The sequence below is a fragment of the Camelus bactrianus genome, chromosome 6 (genome assembly GCF_048773025.1).
Source record: "Camelus bactrianus isolate YW-2024 breed Bactrian camel chromosome 6, ASM4877302v1, whole genome shotgun sequence".
Taxonomy (NCBI): Eukaryota; Metazoa; Chordata; class Mammalia; order Artiodactyla; family Camelidae; genus Camelus; species Camelus bactrianus.
The window spans coordinates 55,977,035-55,993,724 of NC_133544.1; the positions used below are offsets into that span (position 1 = coordinate 55,977,035).

A 16,690-nucleotide genomic window follows, 5' to 3' on the forward strand; every position below is an offset into this window, starting at 1 on the left:
TTTATAGAGAGTTAGAGTGGCATGGTTGAATGGATATCCATTGGCTCCCTTGCTGGTGGTCTTGGCTGACAGATAAAAGAGTGAATTGGTCTTGAAACATCCTTCCAATTCCTAAAAGTCATTTCTCCTGTCACGACTGAGGGGCAATAAAGAAGGACATTTTTAGAAAATGAAGAGAGCATAAGGGGAAAGAGGAACCCAGGTTATCACCTACCCTGTGCTTCTACACTGCGCCTGTCTGTCTGGTTTTACACATATCTTCATGACATAAAGTTGAAAAAGAAAGAAAAGTATCCTTGGGGAAGAAAATATTTTTTAAATGTACAGGGTATAAGTTAGGATTTAATCAACAGTTTAGAGCATCAGTAAAATTAAGAGAGATAACTTAGGCCCCTTTTTTTTTTACTAGACAGGAGTAATGATTTATGCCTCCATCCTGTCTTAGAGAGGTTTTGGGAGGATTAATGGGCTAACGTTTGTAAAGCTCTTTAAGCTCCTCATATGGGGGTACAACATAAACACAAGGTGAAAAATGATAGCAAACTCTGTACTGAGTTGAACTCCTGAGACTAAAGTTCTAGAAATGAGATGATGCATGTCAAGATGGTTAGTCTCTGCACTCCAATGCCAAAAGAGCCTTGGTTTGTTGTCACACATATTTCAAATACTGTTTAAAATAGTACTTCATAGTATTAGTAAGCATTTCTACATTTCCTAATCACAATGGCCCTTGCCCTTGTGATGATCATTTTTAGTTTTTATTCATCAAATGAGAGAATGCTTATTATCTCTATTTTATAGAGGAAAAATTAAGATGTGAAAATTGCAAAGGCATCAGTGATGACTCACATGAAATCACTGGTTTGGTATTACTGGATTATGGCCTGGATTAGGATTCAGGAGACTGGGCTGCCATCTGACTCTGGTTGTGTGGTCCTGGGTGAGTCATTTAATTTATCAGAGACTTGGTTTTCTCTTCTTTGGAGTAAGGAGGTTGAGCTAGTCAAATGATCTGAGGTACCATCTTGTGATGAAATTCTACAACCTGTTAAGTACTTCTTGAGTATTTAGCAACTGTAAGGCATTGACTATGTTGCTGTGAAGGTCATACAAAAAACAACAACAACAACAACAAAAACCTTCAGGACAGTTCCTACTCTTAACACTTTAATATTCTTAAAATAATAATGAAATACCTCACTCACCTATTAGAATGGCAAAAATTTGGAACACACAACACCAAATGCTGGCAAAGATATGGAGAAATAAGAGTTCTCATTTATTGCTGGTAGGAGTGCAAAGTGGTACTGGAACTTTGGGAGACAGTTTGGGAGTTTCTTACAAAACTAAACATACTCTTTCCATATGATCCAGCATCATACTCCTGGGAATTTACCCAAAGGAGCTGAAAAGGTATGTTCACAGAAGAACCTACATATATGGATGTTTACAGCAGCTTTATTCGTAATTGCCAAAACTTGGAAGCAACCAAGATGTCCTACAGTACATGAATGAGTTAATAAACTATGGTACATCCAGACAATGGAGTATTTTTCAGTGCTAAAAAAGAAATGGGTTTTCAAGCCATGAAAAGACATGGAGGAATCTTAAATGCATATTCCTAAGTGATAGAAGCCAATCTGAAAGGACTACATACTATGATTTCAACCACATGACATTCTGGAAAATGCAGAACTATGGAGAGTAAAAAGACCAGTGGTAGCCAGAAGCTGAGGCGGTAGGTGGGGGATGAGGAATGAATAGGCGGAGCACAGAGAATTTTTAGGGCAGTGAAATTACTCGGTATGATGTTGAACACATGTCATTATGTCCAAGCCCATAGACTGTACAAACCAAGAATGAACTGGAACATAAACTATGGACTTTGGGCTTATGATGTGTCAATGTAGGTTCATCTGTTGTAATAAATGCACTGCTCTGGTAGGGGATGTTGATAATGGGGGAGGAATGCATGTTTGGGGGCAGGGAGAATATGGGAAATCTCTGTGTCTTTCACCCACTTTTGCTGTGAAACTAAAACTGCTCTAAAAATCTTAATTTAACAAAGTTTACACTCCAGTTTGTTGACAAGATACTTCAATTTAGACCTACATACACTTGAATAACTTTTAAATAAGCACACAAAACAACACCGAAACGTCTTCAATCACTTACGTTCAGGCCTCCACATATACATTTGCTGTTCTATCCCCAATCCCTCTCCTTCAATTCAGATCTCAATTTAGAGTCACTCACTAGAGAACTTCCTTGCCTCTCCCCACGAGAACCTACCTGCCCCTCCTGAGAAATGTCCCATGTCCTTCCCAAGCTCACTGTGTTAACTTTTATCAAAGCACATGCCATACTTAATTCTACTCACCTGTTGACTTGTTTATATCCCCCTTTAGAACACCATTCCTTGGAGGAGGACAGTGGGTGGTGGTTCACCACAATGTCTCCAATGCCCATTACAGGGCTTGACATAACTGTTTGCTTAAGAGAAAATTGTTGAACAAATCAAACATATCTCTACTTATGCTCCCCAAATAATCTTGAACTGGCTTTTCTTTTTAGGTACCAGAACCCCTCAATCCTTACACATATTCTATTACTTTCAATGCCTTTCATTGAAGGTTCTCTTCCTTATTTAAAGGGAACTGTGGGCTCATGCAGAGGTAATAGCATTCCAGGGAGAGAGGGGTTCTTGTCAGGAATGAAGCCTGAGGAGGCCTGAGGAGGCCTCCTCCCTCTTCCTCACCCTTACCAGCAAAGCAGTTCCCCAATCCTGTCATCTCTGACCCTAAAGTCTCTCTTAAATCCAGCTTCCTCCCTTCTGCTGTAACTGCAATGAGTTTTTCAAGCTTCCAAGATGTATCTCCCAAGTTACAGAATAAGCTACCTTTTCACGGGGCTTTCTTCTTCCACGCTGACGGACACAGCTCTGAAAGATCACTCTACTGTAGTTCCCTGTGGATGCCCTTGGTGAATGAGAAAAGTGTAGGCTCCTTGGCTTGCTTTCAGCCTCATCTGACGTTAGATATAGGTACCCCTAATGTTTCAGTATCAATAAACAATTTGCTATCCCATGTATATGGTCTACTTGCTCATCCCTGAATTTTAATAAAACTAAAATAAATCTAAATTTTCAATTCCTTTTTGTATGAGTCTGAAATGTTTGTACAAGGAGCCACTTATAGAATTTCTCAGAGCGTTGGAAAATGAAAACTCCCTCCTTAAGAATAAGCAGACATAGAAAAACCAACAGACACTATAGTTCAAAAGCGGGCCCAATTTGAGGACTCAAAGTAATAAACTAATAGACTTGTTTTGAAATAGAACTAATGCAAAAAAAAATCTTAGAAAACTTTAATACATTTCTCGAAATATGCACAAAGATACTGCATCCATGGTGCTGAGGTAGGCACTGTTGAAGGTGGAACAAATTAAAATCAGCAAATATTGTGCAAAAATGAAAACCTTCAGCTGAAATAAAAATGGCAATGAAGACAACAAACTACAAAATTAGGTATTGCAGAAACAGAAAACAACCTTGAGAATTCTACCAGAAGTCCCTAGATAAAGAAGTGAAAATAAGAATAGATTTCTGAGTTCAGGGGACTCAATATGCACTAAATAGGACTTTTAAAAGGAAGGAACCAAACATAGAAAGAACTTGTGATAATCAAATAGTAAGTAAAACTTTTCTGGTCTAAAGCAGGATTTAAGTTTTCAAAATCAATTAGGACTCACCAAATTCTCTGCAAAAGAAATGAAGAGACCAACAGCCAGTCACATACATAGTAACTCTGTTTTTCACATATAAGTGTGTATTTTTTCACATACAAGTGAAAAACAGTTACTACATGGCAACAAAAATCAGACTTTTTTATAACTACACATGTCAAAAGAACTGTTAGCAGTTTTGATGGCAAAAGATTATACTCCCCACAACAAAATTTTATATTCAGCCAAACTATTGTTTATATGTGAGATCAAGAACAAAAATTTTTCAGACATGCAAGGGTTTGTAGAATATACTAGAAATGTACTTTTACTATAAAAATTATTAGAAGACAGTCCATTGGCAATGCTAAGGATAATTTTTTAAAATGGAAAACCATGGTATAAAAAAACTGATGTTGAACAATAAAATAAGTATCATAAAGAATTAATTCTGAATTATTTTTCGTATTCTTATAAAATAAATGCAATTGTCAAAAGAAATTATTAAAAGTATGAGAAAGAATGTAATTATATTAATAAAACAATAATATTAGATAATAATTAAATCCAAGATTATAGCAACAAAAATAGAGGAGAACAGAAAATGTAGGAAAAAAGCAAGTTAATTTGTCATTTTAAAAGTAGCATCAATAAGAGATTGATTCATTCTTGATATTGTAAATAAAGGAAATATTTTTTAATAACCTTCCAATTCACTAGAGTAAAAATGAACAAAACAATATGACTTGTAGCAAAATATTTAAACAAAATATTTAAACAGTGCAAGCTTCATGAAGTGTAAGTGCCTGCCACATAGTAGGTGTCCAATAAATATTTATTGAATGAATAAGTGACTGAATGTGATGAGATGAAAGATCAGCAATCTTAATCAAGAACATAAATGTGAATGGGCTTAATGTTCTTATTAAAAGATACAGACTTTAAGATTTGATCAGAATTCAACTGATAAGAAATTCACCTAAAATAAAATGCTAAAAATAACAAAAGGATAGGCAAGGATATATTAAGCCTTTAGATATATCATGAAGGACTTCAAGACACATTAAGAGGTAAGAAAGGACTAAGGTTAGGACTCTGTAGGGTCTCTGATTAGCTCTGTTAGATTCAGAACCTCCATATCTTCAACCTGGTTTTTAATTTCAACCAAGAGTTTTCTGTCTTCCACTTCTTACAGACCTGTACATTTGCTTGTCAGCACTGCACCGGTGACTGATAGGCATATTTATTTCTACTTTTAAGTCAACCAAGTCCTGATGAAACAAACAAAAAATATATACATTCATGTTACCTGTGCCACCATCCTGACTGAAATTCATAACTAGGAAGACCTTTTCTTTTCCATTTACTCAGCATCTCTATTCAAATTATAATGATATTACAATGTTAGAAAGAAAATGGGTATGAAGAGAAAGTTGGTTAGTGTGGTACCAAAGGAAATAAATTGCAACTTTGGTTCAAAAAAATGCCTTTGACTTTTTGAAGCATTATTTCAATGAAGTAAACATGAATCTTGGTATATAAAGTTGGCTATATATCAGAAATTTTGTGTTAAACCAAAAGTATTGTTTAGAGGAATTAAATGGCATCTAAAATTGAATAAATTTACTGAGGGAAAAAGATGGATATTGCAGAACGACAGAATGCTAGTGTTAAAGGGAATTCTTTCAATCCAAAAACCTAAATTTACAAATAAAGACTATCAAGCAAAGAGAAGAGATATTAATTACTGAGATTACACAGCTGAAATCTTAGATCATGATATTCCCAACTAACAGAACCTAGTGAGAGTACTCAATAAATACCATCAATTGGTAAATCATCAAAGAATGATGTGGCAGAATTACAGGAAAATGAAAGACAATTCAAAATGAACATTAAAAAAAAAAGAAATTTTATTTGTTTCCTTAAATGAAGGTCTAATTGTGTGTGTGTGTGTGTGCGCATGCGCGCGTTTACCTGTGTAGAGCAACAATCTGTGAGAAATAAGATGTAGATAAAAAGGATTGTTTAAAAAAAAGGGTCAGGAAGACAGAAAGTGGGGAAAAAATGTCCTCCAAATAACTGCTTTGTCATCTTGCGCAAAAGCTGAAAAGTAGCCTACCGTGGAAACCCATCTTCAATAATCCAGGACCTGGTTTTCCACAGTCCAGAAGAGCTCTCTTGTGCACAAGTCAAAGGGCAAACTTAGGACATCTACGACTATCTCCTTTTTTTTCTGGTCTTGAGGAGGAAAACAATTCTCTTGTGGTCTCACCTTGATGGTAATAAGTCAATGATCCAACTAACAGATAATTCAGTTCCTAAAGATCATACAACCAATTCTGAAGTAATTGAAACCCATGGAATCTTCTTTGTTTACTATTTATCTATTTACTTTATCTATTTGCCCTATTATATTAAAAATAAATGTTTTTTTAAAAGGACAAGTTTATGCTATAGTAATTATAAGGTTGACAGCTGAAATACATTGAGTTCTTACTAAGTAGGCTCTATAGTAAGCAGTTTTCATATATATCATCTTATTTAATACTCAGAGCCACTCTGTGAGGTAAGTGTTATTATCATGCCTGTTTTTAAGATGAGAAACTTGGCTTTAAGAAAAATTATGGATTAGAAATAGGTAGAGCCAGGCGGCGAGGGTATAGCCCAGTGGTAGAGCACATGCTTAGCATGTACAAGGCCCTGGGTTCAGTCCCTAGTACCTCCATTAAAAAACAAACAAACAAACCTACCTAATTACCCCCTACCCCTCCTCTCACAAAAAAAGAAATAGGTAGAGCCAGGATAAACTCAAGCATCTTGAACCCACATGCATAAGCCTCTACACTATGGTGGATCTCTTTTATCTAAGTGGAGGGCATGGAGACACCTTTTCAATTCTGTTCTCTCAGCTTCTTCCTAATTTGAGTTTATTACAATTAAAATGACATTTAAGTAATGTTAAGAAATCAAGTAGGAATAAAAATATTTATCACTGGTTTCACAGCCTAAATACAGTTCTGTCTGGTTTTCTAGGCAGCAATGAACTAAGGATGGGTGACATCTCTCCCTCATCTTTCTAGATTGATGCTAGCATCAAAGCCTTTTACTTCCATGAATCTGGTTGACCTGATAGCACTAATACAAACAACCCTATGAAATCAGAATATGGCTATCTCTTTGCATCTTCAATTCAGGGGCACAATGCCCCACTTTAGGAATCATTCAGCATCTTCTCCTAGAAAAAGTTGCACTCAGAAAGAATTAGGCCTTTGTTCTTTCATTTTCTTGTACGTTCAAAAGCTACACTGGGACTGCCTATAAAAATTTACTGTGGGTCTTCCCACTACCCCTAGATAGTAGTGTGAATAACATTTATTTAAATCTATCTTTGAATTTCAAGCTTCACCCAGCAAAATTTTTTTTAAGAAGGCAGTTCTGGATTGTATCCAATTACTTAAAATTACTTCCAAAGAAGTGTTAGGTGATGAATTTTTTTTTCATATGTGGTGGGGAAAAATATCTGATAAAAGCTAATTTCAGTACTTTCTTTTGATGAACACACATGGTTAACATAATAGCTTTTAAAAAAATCTATTTAAGACACATATAAAGGATTAAATCTTGTCTGAGGGCTGTTGATTTTGAAAGCATTTTACATGCTTTTGTTAGAGCCAGATTGAATTACTGTAATTCTTTGTTTGCAGTTTTGCCAACAGCATCATTACAAAGTTTGTAATGGCTCCAGGACACAGCAGCAGAGATGATCCTGGACCTGTAGGAACCATGGCCTCCTTTCTCATATCTCAAAACTTCCAACATACTGTCTCCTGTCTTTCAACCTTATCTCCTTAAAAATGTAGGTTTTGAAGGACACAGGAAGTATGATTATTTATGGTGCCATCTGAGATTGATTATAGTGGACATGGGAAATTCCCTCTAAATATCTTGGCTAGATTGGTCCTATTTTTATTCCTGGAAATTACACAGTGAGATTTGGGGAAATATTTCTTAAAGCATGTGAACCATGCTTAGCTCTTATTTATCTCTTTATTTCATAAAAGTACATTAGTGATATTGTTTTTTCAGTCATTACTAAGTAATGCTGCACATTTCACAGTTAATTTGAACTTCTGTTCCTACTCTAAAATTTTTAATTTCCAAGATTCAAAAGATTGACTCGCTGACTTCCTTTGTTGGAGGGGTGGTCATTAAAAAGACAAGACCACTGGTTTGACCTTCAAGCTGGACCCAGCCAGCTGGAGGCTCCTCATCCCCTTTCCTGTCATTAGAATTTGCATTCTGCTTGCTTTCCTTGCTCTTAGAAGCTGCCCCAAGGACACAGCCTTGAGATAATAGTGAAGTGATGAGACAGTCTGGACTGTGTACATGACTGAGCCCAGTTCAGGCCTCTGTATAAACCTTTTAAATTCTGGTGGGTGTAGATATCTACTTGTCTTGTGGCTGCCCACGACAAGACTCCTAAATTCCCTTTCCTATTAAGACTGACACCTACAATCTGGAGTGGTCTGCTTCTTTCTTTGGTCTCTCCCTGCCCACTGCCTATGGGGGTTGGCTTCAGATTACACCTGGGAAGCTCCTGAGGAGGTTACGCTCCAACATTCTCTACTCGCTGTTCAAGTAATCGGAAATGGGATGAGGAACAATAGACTAAGCTACCAGTTAATGCATTTTTCTCTTTCCAGAAATAGATCTTTGACCCAGGGACTACCAATTCTACAAAATAGTGGAAGATTCTGGAATAGACTTTCTAGATTTGACTATTGGCTTTATCACTTACCTTAATGTATGTATGTATGATGTATAACTTTGATATATGACCTTGAGTAACTAACTTCAATTTTCCCTGCCTCAGTTTCCTTATCCATAAATAGGGGATAATTAAACCATCTGCCTCCAGATGGTAATGAGGATTAAATAAGTGAATGCAAGTAAAAAACACTTAGAAATTGTAATGCATATCTTATGAGTACTTGATAAGTACTAGTTGTCAATGTTACAGTTATTAAAAGAACATTTTGTTCCTCCAACTGCAATTTTAACATGGCCTTCTTTCCTTAAAGGAGATGTAGATGGTACGCATTCCCATGTTTATGATAATTTTTGTAATCTAGAGCAGGGTCAGGAAACTAAGGTCTGTGGGCCAAATCTTGCCTACTGGCTGCTTTTGTGAACAGTTTTGTAAATTCGTTTTATTGAACACACTATATTTATTCATTTACATATTGTCTGTGGCTGCTTTTACGCTACAACAGCAGAGCTGAATAATTGTGAGAGACTATATTACCTGGCCTATTACAGAAAATGTTTGCCAACCTTTAATTTAGAATAAAATAAGGTTCCAATGTTTATTTAAGGGTCAGCAAATGATAGAATGGGAAAATACTGAAATTTGAATCCGAAGACCATGGCTTTTGCTCTGTCTCTGCTGCTGGTTGCTGTGTGGATTTAAACAAGTCATAATAATTTTCCATATCTCAAACTCTTCATTTATAAAAATAAATGACATACATAAGAAGGTGATCACAATTTCCAACTTAATAGTGTAAGGTTTAAGTTAGTAACATGCATAAAAGTGCTTGGTCAAATTTTAATTAAGCATATGAGGGACACTGGTGATTGAGGAGGTTACCAAATCTATCATACTCATTGTTCTCAGTGACTGAGCCTCTTGGCTGGTCTAAATTTGCCCTTCTCAGACTGGTTCTGGGCCCAGTCCAGTGCTACAGCTTCTTTTAGCTGGTAATGGATAATTTCTCCCTAATTTGAGTCTTTAGAATAATGAATTTGGTTATGTGAAATAAGGAACAAATGATTAAGTAATTATTTTCTTTTCTCTCTGAAGGGTCATCGTTGAATAGTAACACTTTTCAGCCAATGGCATTGGAGCTGCACACGCATAGCTCTAAGGGGCCTTTGCCAGCTGGCCTCATTAATCTCTGATGTGCCCTCCACATTCTGTTATTACGGTGTGTTCACTCCTTGACAATTTTACATTTCTGTCCCAGGGCTCTTAGATTCACACCTTTCTGTCTCTCCCATCCTGGGCTTTGACTTTCTTAGGTAGAATTTTGCTATGTGTCTAATCTCACATTTATCACACTTACTGCCTTAAAGAAAAAGAATATATTCCACCATTGCTTTTTCTTTTTTTCTGAAGATTTAAGATCCTGATCGTCTCTCTCATCCCAGACCAAGCTCTGAGGAGGAAACAGTTGTGTCTACAAAGCAATGGATTTTCCTTTCTATATGCAGCACCCTCCCTCCTAGTTCTCCTGGGTGGTGCTCTGTGGCTTATCTATCATTACTCTGGGTGTCATAGAAAGACATTCATTCTGTTCAAAGCCTGAGATTTTAAAGGAGAATCATAAAGCTAAACCCTGTGGATAAAGGCTGTCTTCTGTGTGACCAATGACAGCAGAAAACATTTGGGAACCCATGAGAAGAGGTGGAACATGACAAAGAGTTTCTTACACATAAAGGTTCTTTAATAACTCTCTTATCTGAGCAGTTTTATCACTTAGAAAGGCAGAGGGTGTTGGGTTTTTGGCTTTGTGATAAGTAAAAAAGTTTTGATTCTGCATGTGCCCATTACCAATTATGATTTTGACAAGTTATTAACATTATATGACAATATTACTATAAAGACAAAAATCTGGTTTCTTCCAATGAATGTGGTACTATACAGAACACTTAACTAATCATACACTAAGAGCTAAAGCGTTAATAGCTCAGAAATATTTAAAATTCTGACTAGGGAAGACATTTATTCCAGCAGACATGCATAAAGCTTTCTTTTAAAAAAAAGTGCTGTCACGCTACATCCACTTAGCTTATCTGATCAAACTCCTAATGTTCAAAACTTTACAAGGGAAGAGTTTCAGGTCATAAAGAAAAATCATCAGAGCTCCATAATATCAAAAAGTTTGAAAAGTTTCAATTTAAAAAGTAACGGATGGCAAAGAAATGTACAAAAATGTAAAACAAAAACACAAATATTTTCATCTCCCCAGATCTTTAATCACTCACTACAGCCATTTGTTATTCTGGCCAAATTGCTGAAGATTGTGACTGATAAACCCATTACAAAGAAATAATGACATAATTCTGTCCTGCTCTTCCCTTTGAGTCACCTGGAATGGAAGGGAATTCAGTAAATATCAATAAGTATCAATTTTGCATAGTAGTTCAGAGAATGGGCTTTAGAGTCAGACAGCTCTGGATTTAAAACCTAATTCTACTGCCTATTATGCATGGCCTTGGACACACCAAACTTAACCTCCAAGTGCCTGTTTCCATATTTGCAAAATTGGGATCCTAATACCAACCTCGTAAGTTGCTATTACATTAAATGAGATATGGATATATTCACAATGGACTGTTACACAAGTGTCAAAATAAGTGAATTACAGCCACTTTCAATGACATAAATAAATCTTGGCATTATAATGTTAAATGAAAAAGAAGTCCTAAAAGATAACATACAGCATGACTACCTCTAATAAATTTTAAAAAACAGATAAAATAAAAAAATTCCTTCCTGCCAGAGGAAAGCAAGGGAATAAAGAACATGGGGTTCAGGATCATGATTACCTTAGGTAAGGATAGCAGGGGATGGAAGAGGGCTGGGGACACCTTTGGTGAGGTATATTTTACATTACCATCAAGGTCCTACTGATTGTTTGGGGTCGGAAAGTCTCTATTTTATTATTTTTAAAATGGTTAAATAAATAAGAGTGGGATATAAAAGTAGTTAGTTTAATAAACAGTGACACTGAAAACAAAAAATGCTCTAAGAAAAAAATATCTTTGAAGAAAAGAAAGAAAATAGCAAAAAGCATGTGATAATCTCTGGTACTTTTGAAACAAAAATTCTGTATTTTCAGGCAGTAAGATGCACATGGTAAACAATGAATTAGGTATAGCGATTGTTCTACCAGCGGCTAGGAAGTGTGAGTTAGCAAATGACTAGAACTCCTAGGAATTAGCTAATGATTTGGAAGCCTAGAGAATTCTCAGTCTTTCTCTCTCACTGTGCGTGAAATGATATTGATAGAACTGTACAAACGTCAAGCATAAAGCTCAAGTTTTTTGGTGGCATCAGCAAAAGTAATGCAGAACTGCTCATGCTTCCATTTATAGTAATAGTGAATGTGTAAAAAAAAAAAACATGCTTTTAATTATCTATATATGAGAGATACTAGTAGGTAAGTAGATATATAAATAATTGTAATAACAAGCTCCCTGCTATTGTTTCTAAGCATTATGTAACATCTTTGGGCTTAAGAGATTTCTATCCTTTATGAATGCATTATTACATAAAGTAGAAATAATGATTTGCATATGTGAGCTCATAACCATGCAAGATAAATATTACCAGCATTCCATTTTATAGATGAAGAAATTGAGGCATGAGGGATCAGACAAGAAATATGATGGTCACACAACTGACTGGGGCCATTAACCAGTTCACTAAAGCTGCAACATAGATATTACAGAGAAAAAATACATTTCACAACATCCAGCCTACTGACGACCAGGATGCTTTACAAGGTACATGTTAAGTTCAAAAAACACAGAGGGAAATAGCTGAAGACTCCATCTCCCAGCAATGGGGGTTAGGGTGAAACAAGCAGAGGTCAAATAACAAATCATCTGGATGTTAGATTTTACACAGTAAAACCCATTTATGTTGGCAAGAGACTTTTTAACTTCCAGTTTGGTCTTGTCAATTCAATGGCAGACAAGGAGTTCAGCCAAAACAATACGTAGCTGTGTAATACTGACAGTTTATTGGGAAGTATTGTGATCTTACCTTGGAGGGGGTGCCTCCTCCCGGGCTCTGCAGGTGAGCAAGGTGAGCCTGCCTGTCTGACTGAGGGAGGGTGAACTACATGAGACTAAATTCACTGATAGGTTGCCGGAAGACTGCAGGGCTGAGGTGTAAGCTGAGTAAAATCTGGTCCTACAGTGCTTGGAGAAGAAACAGTTGCTGGGTCCCAGGAAGTTCTTTCCTTCTTGGTTTTCCCTTTTCTCCTCTTTCAGACTTTTGTGCCAGATGGTTTCTTGCCACCAAATTCAGGTTCTACAACCCCAAAGCCTCAGGCTGACACCAGCTGGAGCACAAGTAACCACTGCATTGACGGGAGGGTTCAAGCAGCACAGGCTAGTGTGGCCAATAAGAGCAAACATCTGAATTTTAAGCTGCTTTTGAATAGATATTGCGTAAATCAGGGAATAAATAAGGGGAACGCTTCTTCTTCATGGACATACAGTAAATACGCACGTGGCTGTGTTGCTAACGCTGGCATTTTTCTCCAGTGGAAAATGCCTGTCATGTAGGAACCTCTTTGACTTTCGTTCATCCCTCCAGAAGTAGCTGATTCTTTCATATGTAAAAATGTTTCCTTTCATGAGCATTAATGGTCTTCAATTAAATGATGTGCTTTTATATCAATTTACGGAAGTATTTTTAGCCATATTATTTATAGAACATTTAGGTCTGCCTTTCAAAGTCCTCAGTAATCTTTAGTGTTTGCTCGTCTGCTTTTAATTTAGCAAAGCCCTCCTTCAACAGGCATTGCACAAAGCACCCAAGCAGCAGAGACTTCCCCTACACAACGTGTATTTGATATGCTTAACGCTCGTCATTATACACACACAGACGCTGGCGCGTAAGAAATGTGGAGGGTGTCTATAAATTCAAGGAAACATTTAAGTGCACAGTGATACATAGATACACGGGTATAATCCTTTATGTACTTGATAAATATTTCATCCCGACCATAAAGAAAGCTTTTTATCAACTTTGATTGTTTTTTTATTACCTTAAAGTATTGCAGTTGTTTCTCAGCATTCATTGTTCCTTCCTTTTCTTGTCTCAGACAGGAATTGAAGATGAAAAGCTCTGTATCTCTCAGCCACCCTTTCAGTTCTTTGATCCTGACCTCCAGCTGCCCCACCAGGCTTCCGCTTTCAGGAGAGAGCAGGTCACGTGGGCCCGACCCACTGGGCCCTGCCATTGTGTCCTGGAGCTTCTCTCCTAGGGTTTTCTAATGCAGCAGATTAAAAACAAAAAACAAAAACACCACCAACAAAAAACAAAAGACAAAAACGAAGATTAGCTGAGGTACCAAAAACAGATCACAGTTTGGCTGCTAACAAGAGCCACCTGGACTGTGGCACCTGCTACCTCACGACTGACCTTCAGTTCAGTTTAGCTCATTGTTCCACTTAGGATTCGAGTCTTGAGCCATACGTGTTGTTCTGACTACCACTACAGGCTTCAGAAGACCTCATTCATTTATAATTTCCTCTAACAGTAAGGAGATTTGACCCAAAAGTTCACCATGGTCACTGATAAAAATTCATTGAAATTCTCATGACAGGAGTTTACAGTAAAAAAAAAAAATCTCTGCATAAAATTTTCAGGAGATAGAAGTATGAGTTTAATCAATATACTAAAGAGGCCAAGAGTAGACTGTGTATGGAGAATTATATTCCTCTTTTTTGTTTTGTTTTATTTTCTGAAGTATAATTCCCCAAACCTTACAACTGAGGGTTGGTAAGAAGGGGTAGCCTCCTTGGTGCTGATTTTTTACCTGATTTTGAAATTGTTCAACCCTTAATTCTTCCCACGTTGCATTTGTAGGTGCTAGACTTTCTAAAACATGTGCTAAAATAAGTCTCAGACCTCTGTGCTAGAAGCCTTCTTAGATTAATCACTATGGCATGAAGGTGCAGTCAGGGAAGGCTTTTTTCTTCTTTTTGGTGGAAAACATTCTTTTTGGAGAAACAGGAGGAGTTACTCTATAATGATGAATTTAACCTACAAAAATAAGCTTTAAAACACTAATAAAATTAAGTCAACAAACATTCATCTGCTGTGTAGTGTTCTATAAATAGTATCTTTAGGAGATCGTAACAGAAAAATAGCCTTTCTTGGCAACTCCCTTGTATTTTCATGGTGCAAATATTGATAATTTGAAGACCCTCAGTGGGATCCAGATTTAGCTATTGTTTTTATGCTGTAACAAAAGTAGCAGCAGGAGGTGAAATCAATGCCCTTGGAGGGTAGGGTCACAAAAAAGAATTTATTGCCACTTTTTTGTTCTGGAACAGTTTGCAATCATAAATTCTTCATAAACAGAATACTTCAGAGAATGGTCCGTCTTCATAAATATACGACAGAGGACATCAATTTCATTTAATTCACAATTTGTGTCAGCACAGCAGATGCCAATGCCTGCCTTGATAGGGTTGTTTAATATGCAATTGAGACAGAGTAATATGCAGCACAGGGGACAAAATTTCACAGATTAAACTGTACGCACCACTGACATTTCATTCTAATGTATTTCCATTCCACACTGTTCACCTTAGATGAAAGTAATATTAAAAACCATATCCCTCTATTTTACTATTGTTAGAAGTTAAAATCCTTGTCTTTAAATTTTTTTCATGCCAATTAAAATGTAATCAAGCCAATTAAAGCAGTATGCCTGGTGGTGCCAAGTGTGGCCCAGGTTTTGTTAAAATCTTCCCTCCACCATTCTCTCTCCAGAAATCATCACAAAACTGCATATTGTATTCAAATGATATTTTTGTTAAAATGGCAACCACTTTTAAGGGATCTGGCTCCTAAAGGATAGCTAAATATTCTATTTCTTTTTTTATCACTGATTTACAAGTTTTGTTTAGGAAGGAATATACATGATATACTTTGAACAATTTTCAAAAGAGATTAGTGCTAATTATTTATCAAATTAGAAAATAGATTAAACAGTATAGACAGACTATCGCTTTACCTATCACGCACATAAAATTGCTGCTTTCATCTCTTTAGTAAACAGTCTTTTAAAATGTCAGACACTAAGCATGGTTCTCCTGTATGAGATCAGTGAATTCTGTAGAATTTAGTAGGTTCTGATTTCAATCACCATATTATAAAAGGAAAGCCATTAATTACTATGGAAAAGTAATGTAACAATAGGTCAGAGTAAAAACTTTTAACATTTTAAGTTACTTTGCACAACTGCAGAGTGTAGTGAATTTAGATGAGAAAGCAAGGATTTAAACTTGGAGTTGTTTAATCACCTAGATTAAGCATGGTGTAAACTGAACACTGGCAGTCCTCCAAGTCATCAAGGTACATGGAGAGCTTTTTATCCAAAATATTCTTTGAGTATTATTTCTTTAAAAGTTAAAAAAAGAAAGGCAGGAATGGGAAAGCATGCAAAATCATGTTCCGTAACTGACACCACCCATACTTAGCTGTTATCATTAATCATTTAAGTAATTGACAAATTTAGCTTACCCTTGATTTGAAGTGAAGGCAATTCAGGAGAGAAGTTGATGAAAAAACACAGTTTAACTTCTCTCTCTCAGCTGTCTTCCAACAAAAGGACAGTACCGTCTTCTGCACAGTGCCATCCTGGTCTCTGGGTAACAGAATCTCTATATTGCCTTTTTGCCAGATTCTTGCATCTCAGTCTTTGGCTGAGACCCAGCCCATCATTGCGTGAAATGAATTACATGAAACTTTTTTTTTTTTTGGCTTTTGTTAAAAGTGAGCTGGAAATTGAGGCACTAAACAGAGGCCGATTTAATTCTGCTATTCAGATTTGGGTCAAATTTGCATCTTTGTTTTGGTGGCTTTAGTGTGACTTGAAAGCTGTAGTGACAACTCCACTTTTCGTCTGAGGGTACAGTAAATAGTTAAACAGTGGAAGTCTCCAACATGTACCTTCAGAATAAATTCTATTAATGTTCATTCAAGCATGACAGTCGGTGTATATCAGATATACTGTATTATAGTTGACTTGGTGCATACCCATAATACATGGCATATTTTACTTACTTTTTTATGTATTAAATAACCAAAATTATGAAAATCTGAGAGGATACAAGCTCAGAGTGAAAAAAAAAAATCAACAGCAGAGGAAAA

General features: G+C 36.4%; 1 protein-coding gene across 6 annotated transcripts in view; it reads right to left on the minus strand.

Moving 5' to 3' along the window:
- AKAP6 (A-kinase anchoring protein 6) overlaps nt 1-16,690 on the minus strand; it is a 563,915-nt gene that overhangs the window by 127,529 nt on the left and 419,696 nt on the right. For all 6 annotated transcript variants that reach the window (XR_006727664.2, XR_012507556.1, XR_012507555.1 and 3 more), the window contains one exon: nt 13,572-13,796. Coding sequence is in view for 3 of the 6 variants with exons in the window: in XM_010962996.3 (XP_010961298.1) it covers nt 13,572-13,796 (225 nt within the window). In the remaining 3 variants the exon portion in view is untranslated. The remainder of the gene's footprint in view (nt 1-13,571; nt 13,797-16,690) is intronic.